General features: G+C 44.4%; 1 protein-coding gene across 4 annotated transcripts in view; it reads left to right on the top strand.

The window, feature by feature from the left end:
* Positions 1-16058, top strand: part of LOC139277237 (KH domain-containing, RNA-binding, signal transduction-associated protein 3-like) — a 403185-nt gene that overhangs the window by 301366 nt on the left and 85761 nt on the right. For all 4 annotated transcript variants that reach the window (XR_011596058.1, XR_011596060.1, XR_011596061.1 and 1 more), the window contains one exon: positions 2926-3008. Coding sequence is in view for 1 of the 4 variants with exons in the window: in XM_070895430.1 (XP_070751531.1) it covers positions 2926-3008 (83 nt within the window). In the remaining 3 variants the exon portion in view is untranslated. The remainder of the gene's footprint in view (positions 1-2925; positions 3009-16058) is intronic.

Consider the following 16058-nt stretch of genomic DNA (forward strand, 5'->3'; position numbering starts at 1 on the left):
CCTGCCTGCTCCCCATAACCCTTAATTCCCTTATTGGTTAAACTTGGACCAACCAAGATCCTCTGCTGTGTACTGCATGAGAGCTGGGCCAGCGTCCCCGTTGAAATCCAAGAGCTAATCAAGCAGTTCCAGCAGCGAAAGGACGAGCTGTCCATTCAGGCAGACTGCCTGTTGTGTGGTAACCGCATAGTGGTATCCAAAAAGGGCAGGGAGACGTTCATCTCGGATCTCCACAGCACACACCCGGGTATAGTAATGATGAAAACAATAGCCAGATCCCACGTGTGGTGGCCCGGGATCGACTCTGACTTAGAGTCCTGTGTACAGCAATGCAGCGTGTGTGCTCAGTTGAGCAACGCGCCCAGAAAGGCACCACTAAGTTTGTGGTCCTAGCCATCCAGACCATGGTCTAGGATCCTTGCCGACTATGTGGCACCATTTCTCGGTAAAATGTTCCTGGTGGTGGTGGATGCTTTTTCAAAATGGATTGAATGTGAAATAATGTCGGGAAGCACCACCATCGCCACCATTGAAAGCCTGAGGGCCATGTTTGCCACCCACGGCCTGCCTGACATACTGGTCAGTGACAACTGGCCATGTTTCACCAGTGCCAAATTTAAAGAATTCATGACCCGCAATGGGATCCAACAAGTCACCTCGGCCCCGTTTAAACCAGCTTCCAATGGGCAGGCAGAGCGGGCAGTACAAACAATCAAACAGAGCCTCAAATGAGTCACAGAAGGCTCACTCCAAACCCGCCTGCCCGAGTACTGCTCAGCTATCACATGAGACCCCACGCGCTCACAGGGGTGCCCCTGGCTGAGCTACTCATGAAAAGGACACTTAAAACCAGACTCTCGCTGGTTCACCCCAACTTGCATGATCAGGTAGAGAGCAGGCGGCAGCAACAAAATGTAAACAATGGTCGCGCCACTGTGTCACGGGAAATTGATCTGAATGACCCTGTGTATGTGCTAAACTATGGACATGGTCCCAAGTGGATCGCGGGCACAGTGATAGCTAAAGAAGGGAGTAGGTTGTTTGTAGTCAAACTAGACAATGGGCAAATTTGCAGAAAGCACCTGGACCAAACCCACAGCAGACACCATCTTTTTCGAGCCCACAGGATCAACGACACTATGGCGGACCAGGAAATCAAACCCATCACGCCCAACAGCCCAGCAAGGCCAGGCTCACCCAGCAGCCCTGCAGGTCCAACAACACGCCAGCCCAGCGAGGGCACAGCCAACACACCAGAACAGACATTTGTACCGAGGCGGTCCACCAGGGAAAGAAAGGCTCCCGACCGCCTCACCTTGTAAATAGTTTTCACTTTGACTTTGGTGGGGGAATGATGTTGTGTATCTGTAAAGCATGCACTCCCATGTTCCGCCACCAGGGAGCGCATCCCCTAAAATCCCAAGGGATCCCAGCATCCCTTGGGAGCACTGTATATAAGCCGGCACCTAAAGCCTGTTACTCACTCTGGAGTGTCTTAATAAAGATTGAGGTCACTGTTACTTTAACCTCCCTGTGTGCAGTCTCATCTGTGTTCGGAACACAACAGTTCGCATGCCAGATACGAGACTCCCTAAGCAAATGCTTTATGCGAACTCCGTCATGGTAAAAGAGCCAAAGGAGGACAGCGGGAATGTTATGAGGACACCTTCAAAGCCTCCCTGGTAAAGTGCAACATCACCACTGATACCTGGAAGACCCTGGCCGAAGACCGCCTGAGGTGGAGAAAGTACATCCGGGAGGGCATCGAGCTCTTCGAGTCCCAACGCAAAGAGCATGAAGAGGTCAAGCGCAGGCAGCGGAAGGAACGCGCTGCATACCAGCCCCACCGACCCATTCCCTTGACGAATGTCTGTCCCACCTGTAACAGGGCCTGTGGCTCTCGTATCAGACTGTTCAGCCATCAAAGAACTCACTTTGGGAGTGGAAGCAAGTCTTCCTCGATTCCGAGGGACTGCCTATGATGGTGATGATATCTATCAATCTGCTGTGTTTATATAAATAGAAACACTCCACTTTTATCCATCTAAAATGCCTGAGGATTGCTCTTCGGCTGTTACAGCCACCTAATGTGTGACCTTCGAGTTAACCACTGTATTGGCCAATGAATTTTGCTTCAGGCTTGGATTTGAATTGTTGCACTGGAACTGTTCAAATAAACTTCTTGTATTATAAATGATGCAAATACTATTGTGCAGAAACTGAATATTCTTTCATTAACTCGGGTCTGCCATTTTCTCAAAACAATGGATAAGGTTTAAACTGAATGTTCGGGTCTATTTTAATATAGCTTTTACTATCTGGCTGTATGAATAAGCTAATGGGTAAGTGTATCAGTAAGCCATGCACACCAGAATATACATACCAGTTTTAATTCCCTGTCTATATTGAGTTAGCTAATGTCAGTCATGGCAACAATTGGGAAAATGCTTTTGGCATCAATGTCCCAGGAGTGGTAGAGGATGGAGTGAGGAGAGATGACTCAGTGCTCCCATTTAATCATTGCTGGTGTGTGCGTGGACATCAAGGAAGAATACGATTGTGTTTGGTTCTGATGCTAATCACAGTTGAACAAGCTACAGACCTCGCTATCTACACCAACATATGAAGAATACTTGGGCAAGGTATTGGAGGGCTGTTGATGGTTCGTGGAACCATTTCTCAGGATGACTTGATACCTTAAGGAGAAGAAGGAAGAAAGTTGGACAACAACATTTTCCTTTACTGTTTTAGTGTTATTGTTCTACCAACCCAGTTACAAAAGTCGAATTTACAGTTCTAGTTAGATTGTGATGAATTCCAATGGGATAGTTGACTGTTGAAAGTAAAGCCAGCTCTATTTTGGAAAATGTGCTTAAGAATAATGTGTGTATACTGTATAGTCACTGCTCCTCTTTGAAACTTTAGGCATATGGTGACGGCTATGGAGCAACCTATGAAGATCAAGGTTATGACTCGTATGATAACAACTACAGCAATCAAGGCCAAAGGTAACAATGCACCGAACCTTCATAACCGCATAGTTTGATTTTGATCTGTGGAGGACTGGGTCATAATTCAGTCTGGTTTTATGAACTAAACTGCATGATAAATCAAATTTCAGGAGGTATCATCAATGATGACTTGCTTCACCTTGATTTTAAATGGTCAGCTTGGAGAAGGAAATGAATTAGAGAGAAAAAACAGAAGCTTTAATTGAGAAGTTTACAAATTGATATTTACGTGTGATATTTCCTTAAGTGCTGAAATACACCTGTAGTAGAAATTGTACTTCTGCACTCGGCAGCCCTTGATGTTCCTTAATAGAGGGAAAAGCATGTGCTGCCAAACACAGAAACTAATCTTGACCCCCTAGTTTTCCATCAAGAATACGTTATTTGATTTATGATGTTAGAAAAAGCTTTTTGAATCTATATTCACTTCTCCCGTCCCCCCTAAGCTGCTTGTAGGTCAACAGAAGCAGTATTTGTGTAGTATCAATCGGATTAAGCATATTCCTCTAGTACTTTACTATTTTTCAAAAGAGGTTGTCATTGTTAAACACAAAGGAAAAGTTCTCTTGCAGAAAGTTATCAAGACTGGAACAGCAGTAGCTGTATCAAAATGATAGTTGTCCTTATTATTAATAATAAAAGAACTATTGGTTAAACTGTTATGACTAATTGGTGAGACTGTCTTGTCAGAAATAGTAACGGGCAGATTCTTCATAATTCCTGCAGCAACCTTGCAGGCAGCTTTTCTATTTTTTTATTAAAGGTGCTTTATAAAAGTAAGTTCAAAATGTGCCTCCCTCACATAGAAAATAGTTATAAAAATAATTAGTAATGAAAAGTCCTACGTTGACAGAAAACCTAGTTCCTGAGTAAGAAACACTCATAACATGAACATAGAAACATAGAAAATAGGTGCAGGAGCAGGCCATTTGGCCCTTCGAGCCTGCACTACCATTCAATATGATCATGGCTGATTATGCAACTTCAGTACTTCACTCCTGCCTTCTCTCCATACCCTCTGATCCCTTTAGCCGTAAGGGCCACATCTAACTCCCTTTTGAATATATCCAACGAACTGGACTCAATAACTTTCTATGGGAGAGAATTCCATAGGTTCACAATTCTCTGAGTGAAAAAGTTTCTCCTCATCTCGGTCCCATATGGCTTACCCCTTATCCTTAGACTGTGACTCCTGGTTCTGGACTTCCCCAACATCGGGAACATTCTTCCTGCATCTAACCTGTCCAATCCCGTCAGAATTTTATATGCTTCTATGAGATCCCCTCTCATTCTTCTAAATTCCAGTGAATATAAGCCTAGTCGATCCAGTCTTTCTTCTTATGTCAGTTCTACCATCCCGGGAATCAGTCTGGTGAACCTTCGCTGCACTCCCTCAATAGCAAGAATCTCCTGTCTCAGATTAGGAGACCAAGACTGCACATAATACTCGAGGTGTGATCTCACCAAGGCCCTGTAGAACTGCAGCAAGACCTCCCTGCCCCTATACTCAAATCCTCTCGCTATGAAGGCCAACATACCATTTGCGTTCTTTACTGCCTGCTGTACCTGCGTGCCTACTTTCAATGACTGATGTACCATGACACCCAGGTCTCGTTGCACCTCCCTTTTCCTAATCTGTCACCATTCAGATAATAATCTGCCTTCCTGTTTTTGCCACCAAAGTGGATAACCTCACACTTATCCACATTATACTGTATCTGCCGTGCATTTGCCCACTCACCTAACCTGTCCAAGTCACCCTGCAGCCTCTTAGCATCCTCCTCACAACTCACACTGCCACCAAGCTTAGCAAACTTAGAGATATTACATTCAATTCCTTCATCTAAACCATTAATATGTATCACCAACGATGTCTCCACAAGATCCTGCAAATCCCCTGGGAGGACAGATGCACCAACATCAGTGTCCTCACCCAGACTAAACATCCCCAGTATTGAAGCACTGACCACACTCGATCAGCTTCGCTGGTCAGGCCACATAGTTCGCATGCCAGATACGAGACTCCCTAAGCAAATGCTTTATGCAGAGCTCCTTCATAACAAACGAGTCAAAGGTGGGCAGTGGAAGCGTTACAAGGACACCCTCAAAGCCTCCCTGGTAAAGTGCGACATCACCACTGACACCTGGGAGACCTGGCCGAAGTCCGCCTGAGGTGGAGAAAGTGCATCCGGGAGGGCGTTGAGCTCTTTGAGTCTCAACGCAAAGAGCGTGAAGAGGTCAAGCGCAGACAGTGGAAGGTGTGCGCGGCAAACCAGCCCCACCCACCCCTTCCCTCGACGAATGTTTGTCCCACCTGTAACAGGGTCTGTGGCTCTCATATTGGACTGTTCAGCCACCAAAGAAGTCACTTTGAGAGTGAAAGCAAGTCTTCCTCGATTCTGAGGGACTGCCTATGATGATGATGATAATATATATTGTAAATAGCTGGGGTCCCAGCACTGAACCTTGCGGTACCCCACTAGTCACTGCCTGCCATTCTGAAAAGGATCCGTTTATTCCCACTCTTTGCTTCCTGTCTGCCAACCAGTTCTCTATCCACATCAATACATTACCCCCAATCCCAGGTGCCTTAATTTTGCACACTAATCTCTTGTGTGGGACCTTGTTAAAAGCCTTTTGAAAGTCCAAATACACCTCATCCACTGGTTCTCCCTTATCCACTCTACTAGTTACATCCTCAAAAAATTCTAGAAGATTTGTCAAGCATGATTTCCCTTTCATAAATCCATGCTGACTGTCAAATACATAAGAACATAAGAATTAGGAACGGGAGTAGGCCACCTAGCCCCTCGAGCCTGCTCCGCCATTCAACAAGATCACGGCTGATCTGGCTGTGGACTCAGCTCCACTTACCCGCCCGCTTCCCGTAACCCTTGTAATACGCTGCTATTACATCTTTAATAATTGATTCCAGCATTTTCCCCACTACCGATGTCAGGCTAACCGGTTTATAATTCCATGTTTTCTCTCTCCCTCCATTTTTAAAATGTGGGGTTATATTAGCTATCCTCCAATCCATAGGAACTGATCCAGAGTCCATGGAATGTTGGAAAATGACCACCAATGCATCTACTATTTCTAGGGCCACTTCCTTAAGTACTCTGGGATGGAGACTATCAAGCCCTGGGGATTTTTTAGCCATCAATGAAGTATTTACTTTAGAGCTATAGAATTGATTGTGCAAGAATTGACTTCATAAAAAATGTATGTTTTGGAAGTTGAGCATGCTAAGTGGCAGTTTATCAACGATTTCTTTTGACATGCGTATTCCATATTTCAATCGTGTGCTATTACAAAGTTAGCTTTGTCAGCAAATGTAATTAACTCTCGAGAATATTTCAGTGTTTTTCTCTTTAATCGTTTTTTGTGTTGAATTCATATATTCTTGATGAACCCATTGAGGATTAAAGTAGCTAATTAACAGTAGAAATGCATGGTGGAACATTATTCACAGAGCATTAATAGTAAAATAAAGTCCTTTGAGTTATTTCAATTGCTTGAATTTGAATTCACTGGACTAATGTCAGTATTGTTTTACTGACATTTCGTGCGTTTGAATGCGAGTGCGAAACTGCAACTAAAATTGAGTGCTCAAAGGATTGAGATTAGGTGAACTAATCCTGTTTTCCTAATGTTGGAAAGTCTGAATGGCCTTCAGTGCTCTAAATTTATATGGTTTGATTTCAATTGTAGTATGGTGTTACATGAAGTATGGTTAACAAAGGGTAGTTTATGCCTACACAGGTAAAAAATGTTTGACTTTCAACTAAGAGATGTATCTCAAATGAGTTTGAATCTAAATAAATCATGACTAATAATTGGACCTAGACTTTTGAAACAGACAGAAAGGATGGAGAAGAGTGAGGGAGAGGCAGGGAAAAAAGAGGAGACATTCAGGAGGGAAGTAGGGGAGAGAACATAAGAAATAGGAGCAGGAGTAAGCCATATGGCCCTTCGAGCCTGCTCCACCATTCAATAAGATCATGGCTGATCTATCTCAACTCCACTTTCCCAAGCTTGAATCCCTTACTATCTAAAAATCTTATCAATCTCAGTCTTGAATATGCTCAACATCTGAGCATCCACAACCATCTGGGGTAAAGAATTCCAAAGATTCACAGGCCTTTGAGTGAAGAAATTTCTCCTCATTTCAATCATAAGTAGCCAACTCCTTATCCTGGCCCCTAGTTCTAAACTCCCAGCCAGGGGAAACCACCTCTCACCATCTACCCTGTCAATTCCTCGAAGATTATTTTACATTTCAATGAGATCACCTCTCATTCTTCTAAACTCCAGAGAATATAGGCCTATTCTTCTCAACTCTCCTCATAGGACAATCCTCTCATCCCAGGAAACCACAGTTACACCCCCTTTAAGGTAACTATATCCATCCTTGAGTAAGGAGACCAAAACTACACAGTACTCCAGGTGTGGTCTCACCAAAATCCTATATAATTGCAGCAAGACTTCCTTGCTCTTATACTTCATTCCTCTTGCAGTAAACGCTAACATACCATTTTGCTTTCCCATTTGCTTGCTGTACCTTCATCTCAACGTTCTGTGATTCGTGTACAAGGACACATACCGTATATACTCGCGTATCATGCGACTTTTGAAGACCTAAATTGTAACCTAAATTTGGGGGGTAGCATGATACGCGAGATACAAAATTTGCGGGTGTGAAGTGCTGGCCAAGATTAGGCTATTAGGCTGTTAAGCAGACCGTATCCACGCTGAATCTCGGCAGGTATCTCCTGGGCTGGATTGCAGCCTCTATTGTCACTTGTACTGTATCTTTGCTGTGGTCTAGAGATCGCCATCCACAACTCCCTCTGAAGTTTGCTGCATTATTAGAGGCTTTAACAATCAAATCTCCATCTATCTCAGCCCATGCTTCTTTTACCCGCAAACACAGTAGAGGCAAATCCGGAGCCTTCATATTCCCTCCCTTCGTAAATGATTTCTCTCCTTCCATCATCCAGTCATTCCATTTCTTTCTTATATTGTCTTTAAATGGCTTATTAATGGATACGTCAAGTGGCTGAACGACGCTAGTCAAGCCAGCTGGAATGATTGCTATATCGGTGTTCGATTCGCGAACAGCTTTCACAACAGAATCCACTCGATGTTTCATGATTCGGTTGTTAAGGTCTGTATTCGATCGTTGTTATGTGTTAGGGTACTTGTTACGTGTTGGGTACTTGTTAAACTTGTTTGAAAGCCTAGCCTAGTGGCATCTGGTATCTCAAAAAAGTGACTCGCATGATACATGAGATATATGATAAAATCATGTTTTGGGGACGAAAATTTAGGGGTCGCATGATACGCGAGATCGTAGGATACGCGAGTATATACGGTAAATCCCTTTGTATATCAACATTTACTAGTCTCTCACCATTTATAAAATATTCTGCTTTTCTATTCTTCCTACCAAAGTGAATAATTTCACATATCCCCTCATTATACTCCATCTGCCACCTTTGGCAGCCTCTTTACGTCCTCCTCACAACTTACATTCCCACATAGCAATGAATCGTCAGCAAACTTGGATACATTTGGCCGGATTTTGCAGTGGTAATGGCGGCGAATTGTCAGTGTTCGCCGTCATACGTCTGAAACTGACAACTTCAGGATTTAGCGCATGCACAGGTAAAGTCGGAAATCCTGAAGTTGCGGTCAGTCATCTACTGCTCATGTTGCTAATACCATCCTGTTAACAAAATGCCTGCCCTGTGATTTTTTTTTTCTGGCCTGAGATTTATAATGCACATTCTTCTATTATGACTATGGGACTCAAAATTAGCACATGTGCTACACCAGCACACAGATAGTAAATCTATCCACTTACCGAGCCATGCTCCCTCACAAAGGAGTTTTAATTTCAAACACAGGCTTTACTGCGCATAAGACTTTTGGACTTTACGCTGCAGTAGATAAGATAGCAATGAGAAGGTTGCTGGGATTCCCTCTTTTATTTTCCCTCTGAGTTAATTCTATCATTAAGTCTACTGCTGATGGAGTTGTTCAAAGGTGTGATGAGCCCAGAATTGGATTTGTGGGATGATGAATGAGTGTATTTAATAATGGATAGTAGAAGGTAGGTTTGGTCATTTGCTCAAAATGGCAGGGATTGAGTTGCACCAAGTTTCCATTTCGGGAGTTTGCAATTTGCCTTGAGTGACAGAATCTCTACTCGCCCTTAAATTCACTTGTCAGTGGAGGCTGAGGCAGGCACTCTACATCAGCAGTTCCTGCTTCACTGGCTCAGTTGGGATCCAATGCAGCTTTGGAAGCAAGTACATTGAGTGAGTTGAAGAGTCAGGAAGTTGGTGACACTGCATGCACACATTTTATGTATATCTGTCTGTTAACCACTGTGCCCTTACCTATGATTGATCTAACCTGCCAGTGGGATGGGAGCTACCTAGGGATGATGATGGAGGAGTCTGGGATATTGGCTGAAAGGTCTGATTCTGGAGTATGACTGTGTCAGGCTGTTGGTTGACTGGTCTGTGGTAGAGCTCTTGCAACTTTCCCAGATGTTAATGAGGAGGATTTTTTCAGGCTTGCCTGGGCTGGGCTCAATTTTCCACAGTGATTTGCCTGTTTGTTTGGTGCGTGCCTCTTTTTTTGGCCTAAATTTAAAAGTCCAAGTTTCCCCAAAGATTGTGCGCCAGCATAACTCAGTCAGTTACGATGTTTTTGATTAGTTTTTTTGCGTCATGAGAGCGCTAGTTTTTCACAGTTAGGCAAGTTTGGCCAATTTACATTTGGCCAACTTACATTTCTTCTAGGACGGCGTATGTGACCACTCCCAAAAAACCTGGGCACTTAAGAAAAACTTAAGGAAAGCAGCGCACATCAAAAAATTGGCGCAGAAAGATGCCATTGTTTTTCGGGGAAGTTTTTAAGGAGTCAAGAACACAATGGCCCAGAAATCCCGGTTTTTCCTTCCTGCGGGTGTTCGAATGGATTATAGAAAAAAGATGCGCACCTACCCGAAGCTGCTGCGGTCACGCGAGATCCCGGTCCGGAGGCCCCTTCTAACTGCGCGTCACCGCGCGTGCACATCAGGACGTGCGTAGGCCTGGAGCTGGAGTCACATGGTTCTGGGCAGCCAGTCAGGTATAGTATATTCTCATTCATAGTAATAGGAGTTTCATAAGTCCGAAACTCCTATTACTATGAATGAGAAACACACCCAAACACTATATAAAACATTTAAAAAAAACTCACATAAATACACTATAGAAATTAAAGTTGATAGAAATGTTTTTGAAAAAAAATATTTGCTGATTTTTTAAAAAGTTTTATTTATGGTTTAAAATTAAAATTACCTGAGTGGGCAGGGTTTTTAACATAAATATGTATTTTTCAATTTTTTTTTTATATGTTTTTGATACGTTTTTAAACTCTTACGCTAGTAAAAGGCTATGCGTCTGCTTTCACCAGGAGCAAGTGTTTTAAGGATATTCGCAGGGCAAGAGATGGGCACTTAGCCCAATCTCTGCCATGGGAATGTCCTTGCTCCCGATATGCAGGAGATCTGTCAAGCCAGAAACATGACTGATCGGAAAAGCCGGTTTTCAGCGCATGCGCATTGCGCGCCGAAAACCGGATTTTCCGACGCATTCCCGGGTCCGTAGAAGCGCCATATAGGTCGGAAAGGCCGCGATTTCTGGGCCATTAAATATGCATCATCAAGCTTAAATTTTTCCAACTGAAAACGCAGAAAATGGAATTTTCATGCAATTCTTGAAGTTCGGATTTTTTTTAAAGTGCCAAACGTCTCCAAACCTGGCTCGAGGGTCGGAGCGTCGATTGGCAGAATCGATCCCTCGCATGGACACGGGGGCTCAGGGCTCGGCTTGAAAAGAAGCCGGGGGGGGAGGGAGCTGTGGAAGCCGAAGTGAAGGGATGAGAACTCTTACACTATGCCACTATGCATTAAAAGAAGCCCGGGTGGGGGGGGGGTGAAAGCCGAGCTGAAGGCATGAGAAGCCTTACACTATTCAGCAAGCAGCATCAAATGAGGGTGAGGGGGGTGGAAGCCGAACTGAAGGCATGAGAAGCCTCACACTATTCAGCCAGCAGCATCAAATGAAGCCCAGGGGGGTGGGGGGCGGAAGCCGAACTGAAAGAATGGGAACCCTTGCACTATGCCACTCTTCAGCAAGCAGCATCAAATGAAGCCTGGGGGGTGTATCAGGACAGACGTTTTTACCTGCACCTGAGTGATGCAGACTGTGTCAGAAGGCTGTGTTTCCGCAAAGAAGTTGTAATTGAGATCTGTGCGTTGGTCAAAGCAGACCTGCAACCTAGAAGCGTCTGGAGGGCTGCTTTGCCAGTTGAAGTGAAGGTTACAGCTGCACTTTCATTCTATGCATCTGGATCATTCCAGCCACAACTAGGGATGTATGCACTATTTCTCAACATACAACATATATCTGCATTCGATAGGTGACTGCTGCACTATATGCCCAGAGGAATGACTATATAAAGTTCCCCATGACTGCCCAGGCAATGTATGAAAGGGCAGTAGGCTTCTCCAAGACTGCTGGCTTCCCAAAGGTACAGGGCTGCATTGATTGTACCCATATCACCTTGCGAGCACCTTTGGAGGATTCCGAGATGTACAGGAACAGAAAAGGCTTCCACTCCGTTAATGTGCAACTCGTGTGTGACGGCATGCATCGCACCATGCCAGTTAATGCAAGATACCCTGGGAGCACCCATGATGAGTTCAACCTACGCGAGTGCGCTATATCTGCCATGTTTCAGCAGAAGCCAGAAGGGCAGAGCTGGCTACTAGGAGACAAAGAGTATGGCCTCGCCATCTGGTTCATGACGTGTGACCCGGCTTGAAGCTGACCGGGAATACAACGTGTCGCACATTGCGACACGCAGCATAATAGAGAGGACCATTGGCACCTTGAAACAGCGTTTCCAATACCTGGACCATTTCGGAGGCTCCTTGCATACTTCTGAGGTTGTCAGTCAGTTCACTGTTGTATGCTGCATGTTTGAGCAGCGGCTGGAGTCACTACGGTGCATGTTTCAGGAGGTGGTCACCCCACAACTTAAAAGCATGCAGGCAGAGGGGAAGTGGGTGAAAACCAGACAGAGGAAGAATGCTAGGCAGGTAGTGCAGGAGTCCTCCCTGAGTCCATCTCTGTTTTCAACCGATATTCTCTTCTGATCACCAGTGGGGGTGATGGAGTCTCTGGGGAGTGCAGCCAGAGCCAAGTCCAAGGCACCACATGTGGCTCAGCGGCACAGGGGGAAGGACAAAGAATAAAAGAGCTGTAGTGTTAGGGGAATAGAGAGGCGTTTCTGCGTCCGTGGACGTGACTCCAGGATGGTATGGTTTCTCCCTGGTGCTGGGGTCAAGGATTTCACAGAGTGGATACAGGGCATTCTGGGGGGGAGAGCGTGAACAGTTAGAGATCATGGTCCATATTGGGACCAATGGCATAGGTAGAAAGAGAGCTGAAGTACTGCAGGCAGAATTTAGGGAGTTAGAAGAAAAATTAAAGGGTAGGACCTCAAAGATAGTAATCTCCGGGTTACTACCGATGCCACGTGCTAATGAGTACACGAATAGAAGGATAGAGAGGATGAACGCATGGCAGGAGAGTTGGTGCAGGAGGGGGGGCTTTAAATTCCTGAGGAATTGGGGCTGCTTCTGGGGGAGATGGGACTTGTACAAAAAAGACGGGTTGCACCTCAAAAGCACCGGGACCAATATCCTCACGGGGTGTTTTGCTAGTGCTGTTGGGGAGAGTTTAACTAGCTTGGCAGTGGGATGGGAACCTGAGAACAAATTCAATAGGGAAGGAAGTAAAGCTGAAATTGGATAGCAAGAATGTAGAAAGTGAATCTGTAAGACAGAAGAAACAAAGGTTAGGAAGTAGTAATCAAGGAGGTCTTCCTGTGCTAAATGGTATATACTTCAATGCAAGGAGTATAGTGAATAAGGTGGATGAGCTAAGAGCACAGATAGACACTTGGGAATATGACATTATAACCATTACAGAGACATGGTTGAAAAAGGTTTGGCAGCTCAATATTCCTGGTTACAAGATTTTTAGACAGGACAGAGAGGCGGTAAAAAGTGGGGTGGGGTGTCGCCGTATTGATTAAATAAATTATTACAGCTGTGAGGAGGAATGATATGTTAGAGGGATCATCAAATGAGGCCATATGGGTCGAACTGAAAAATAAAAAAGGGACAATCACACTGCTGGACGTGTATTATAGACCCCCAAACAATGGGAAGGAAATAGAAGAGCAAATATGTAGGCAAATTTCTTTGAAGTCCAAAAATCACAGGGCAGTAATAGTAAGGGATTTTAACTATCCTAATATTGATTGGGGAAAATATAATGTGAAGGGTATAGAAGGTGCGGAATTCCTAAAATGTATTAAAGAGAACTTTTTTAGTCCGTATGTAACAAGACCAACATGGGAGGGGCGATTCTGGGGAATGAAGTCGGGCAGGTGGAAGGGGTATTAGTGGGAGAGCACTTGGGTGCCAGTGACCATAATTCAGTCAGATTCAAGATAGTTATGGATAACATAGAAACATAGAAAATAGGTGCAGGAGTAGGCCATTCGGCCCTTCGAGCCTGCACCGCCATTCAATGAGTTCATGGCTGAACATGCAACTTCAGTACCCCATTCCTGCTATCTCACCATACCCCTTGATTCCCCTAGTAGTAAGGACTTCATCTAACTCCTTTTTGAATATATTTAGTGAATTGGCCTCAACAACTTTCTGTGGTAGAGAATTCCATAGGTTCACCACTCTCTGGGTGAAGAAATTCCTCCTCATCTCAGTCCTAAATGGCTTCCCCCTTATCCTTAGACTGTGTCCCCTGGTTCTGGACTTCCCCAACATTGGGAACATTCTTCCTGCATCTAACCTGTCTAACCCCTTCAGAATTTTAAACGTTTCTATGAGGTCCCCTCTCATTCTTCTGAACTCCAGTGAATACAAGCCCAGTTGATCCAGTCTTTCTTGATAGGTCAGTCCCGCCATCCCGGGAATCAGTCTGGTGAATCTTCGCTGCACTCCCTCAATAGCAAGAATGTCCTTCCTCAGGTTAGGAGACCAAAACTGTACACAATACTCCAGGTGTGGCCTCACCAAGGCCCTGTATAATTGTAGCAACACCTCCCTGCCCCTGTACTCAAATCCCCTCGCTATGAAGGCCAACATGCCATTTGCTTTCTTAACCGCCTGCTGTACCTGCATGCCAACCTTCAATGACTGATGTACCATGACACCCAGGTCTCTTTGCACCTCCCCTTTTCCTAATCTGTCACCATTCAGATAATAGTCTGTCTCTCTGTTTTTACCATCAAAGTGGATAACCTCACATTTATCCACATTATACTTCATCTGCCATGCATTTGCCCACTCACCTAACCTATCCAAGTCGCTCTGCAGCCTCATATAATCCTTCTCGCAGCTCACACTGCCACCCAACTTAGTGTCATCCGCAAATTTGGAGATACTACATTTAATCCCCTCGTCTAAATCATTAATGTACAGTGTAAACAGCTGGGGCCCCAGCACAGAACCTTGCCGTACCCCACTAGTCACTGCCTGCCATTCTGAAAAGTCCCCATTTACTCCTACACTTTGCTTCCTGTCTGACAACCAGTTCTCAATCCATGTCAGCACACTACCCCCAATCCCATGTGCATTAACTTTGCACATTAATCTCTTGTGTGGGACCTTGTCGAAAGCCTTCTGAAAGTCCAAATATACCACATCAACTGGTTCTCCCTTGTCCACTCTACTGGAAACATCCTCAAAAAATTCCAGAAGATTTGTCAGGCATGATTTCCCTTTCACAAATCCATGCTGACTTGGACCAATCATGTCACCTCTTTCCAAATGCACTGCCATGACATCCTTAATAATTGATTCCATCATTTTACCCACTACCGATGTCAGGCTGACCGGTCTATAATTCCCTGTTTTCTCTCTCCCTCCTTTTTTAAAAAGTGGGGTTACATTGGCTACCCTCCACTCCATAGGAACTGATCCAGAGTCAATGGAATGTTGGAAAATGACTGTCAATGCTTCCACTATTTCCAAGGCCACCTCCTTAAGTACTCTGGGATGCAGTCCATCAGGCCCTGGGGATTTATCGGCCTTCAATCCCATCAATTTCCCCAACACAATTTCCCGACTAATAAGGATTTCCCTCAGTTCCTCCTCCTTACTAGACCCTCCGACCCCTTTTATATCCGGAAGGTTGTTTGTGTCCTCCTCAGTGAATACCGAACCAAAGTACTTGTTCAATTGGTCCGCCATTTCTTTGTTCCCCGTTATAAGGACTAGGATAGACCAGGAATAAAAGTACCAAATTAGGGAAAGGCTAACTTTGCTAAGTTGAGAAGTGATTTGGCTAAAGTGGACTGGAAACTTGAAGGTAAATCAGTGTTGGAACAATGGCAGGCATTCAAGGAGGAGATCCGGAGGGCTCAGGCCAATCATATGCCCTTAAAGAAAAATGGTGAGAATAACAATTTTAGAGCCCCCTGGATGTCTAAGGACTTACAGGGGAGGATAAAGGAAAAAAGGGAAGCTTATACCGATGGCTGAATACTGTAGAATCTCTGGAGGAATATAGAAAGTTCAGAGGTGCAATTAAAAAGGATATTACAAATGATAAGAGAGAGCATGAAAAATTCTTGGCAAGTAAAATCAAGGAAAACCCAAAGATGTTCGATAAATATATTAAGAGCAAGCGGATAACTAAAGAAAGGGTAGGGCCTAATAGAGACCATGAAGGTAATCTTTATATGGAGGCGGAAGATGTTGGTAAGGTTCTTAATGAATACTTTGCGTCTGTTTTCACAAAGGAAAGGGGCAATGCAGATACTGCTATTGAGGAGGAGTGTGAAATTCTAAATGAAATAAACATAGTGAGAGAGGAGGTATTAAGGGGTTTAGTAGCTTTGAAAGTGGATAAGACCCCAGGCCCGGATGAAATGCATCCCAGGCTGTTG

Source organism: Pristiophorus japonicus, chromosome 1 (assembly GCF_044704955.1).
Source record: "Pristiophorus japonicus isolate sPriJap1 chromosome 1, sPriJap1.hap1, whole genome shotgun sequence".
NCBI classification, from domain to species: domain Eukaryota; kingdom Metazoa; phylum Chordata; class Chondrichthyes; family Pristiophoridae; genus Pristiophorus; species Pristiophorus japonicus.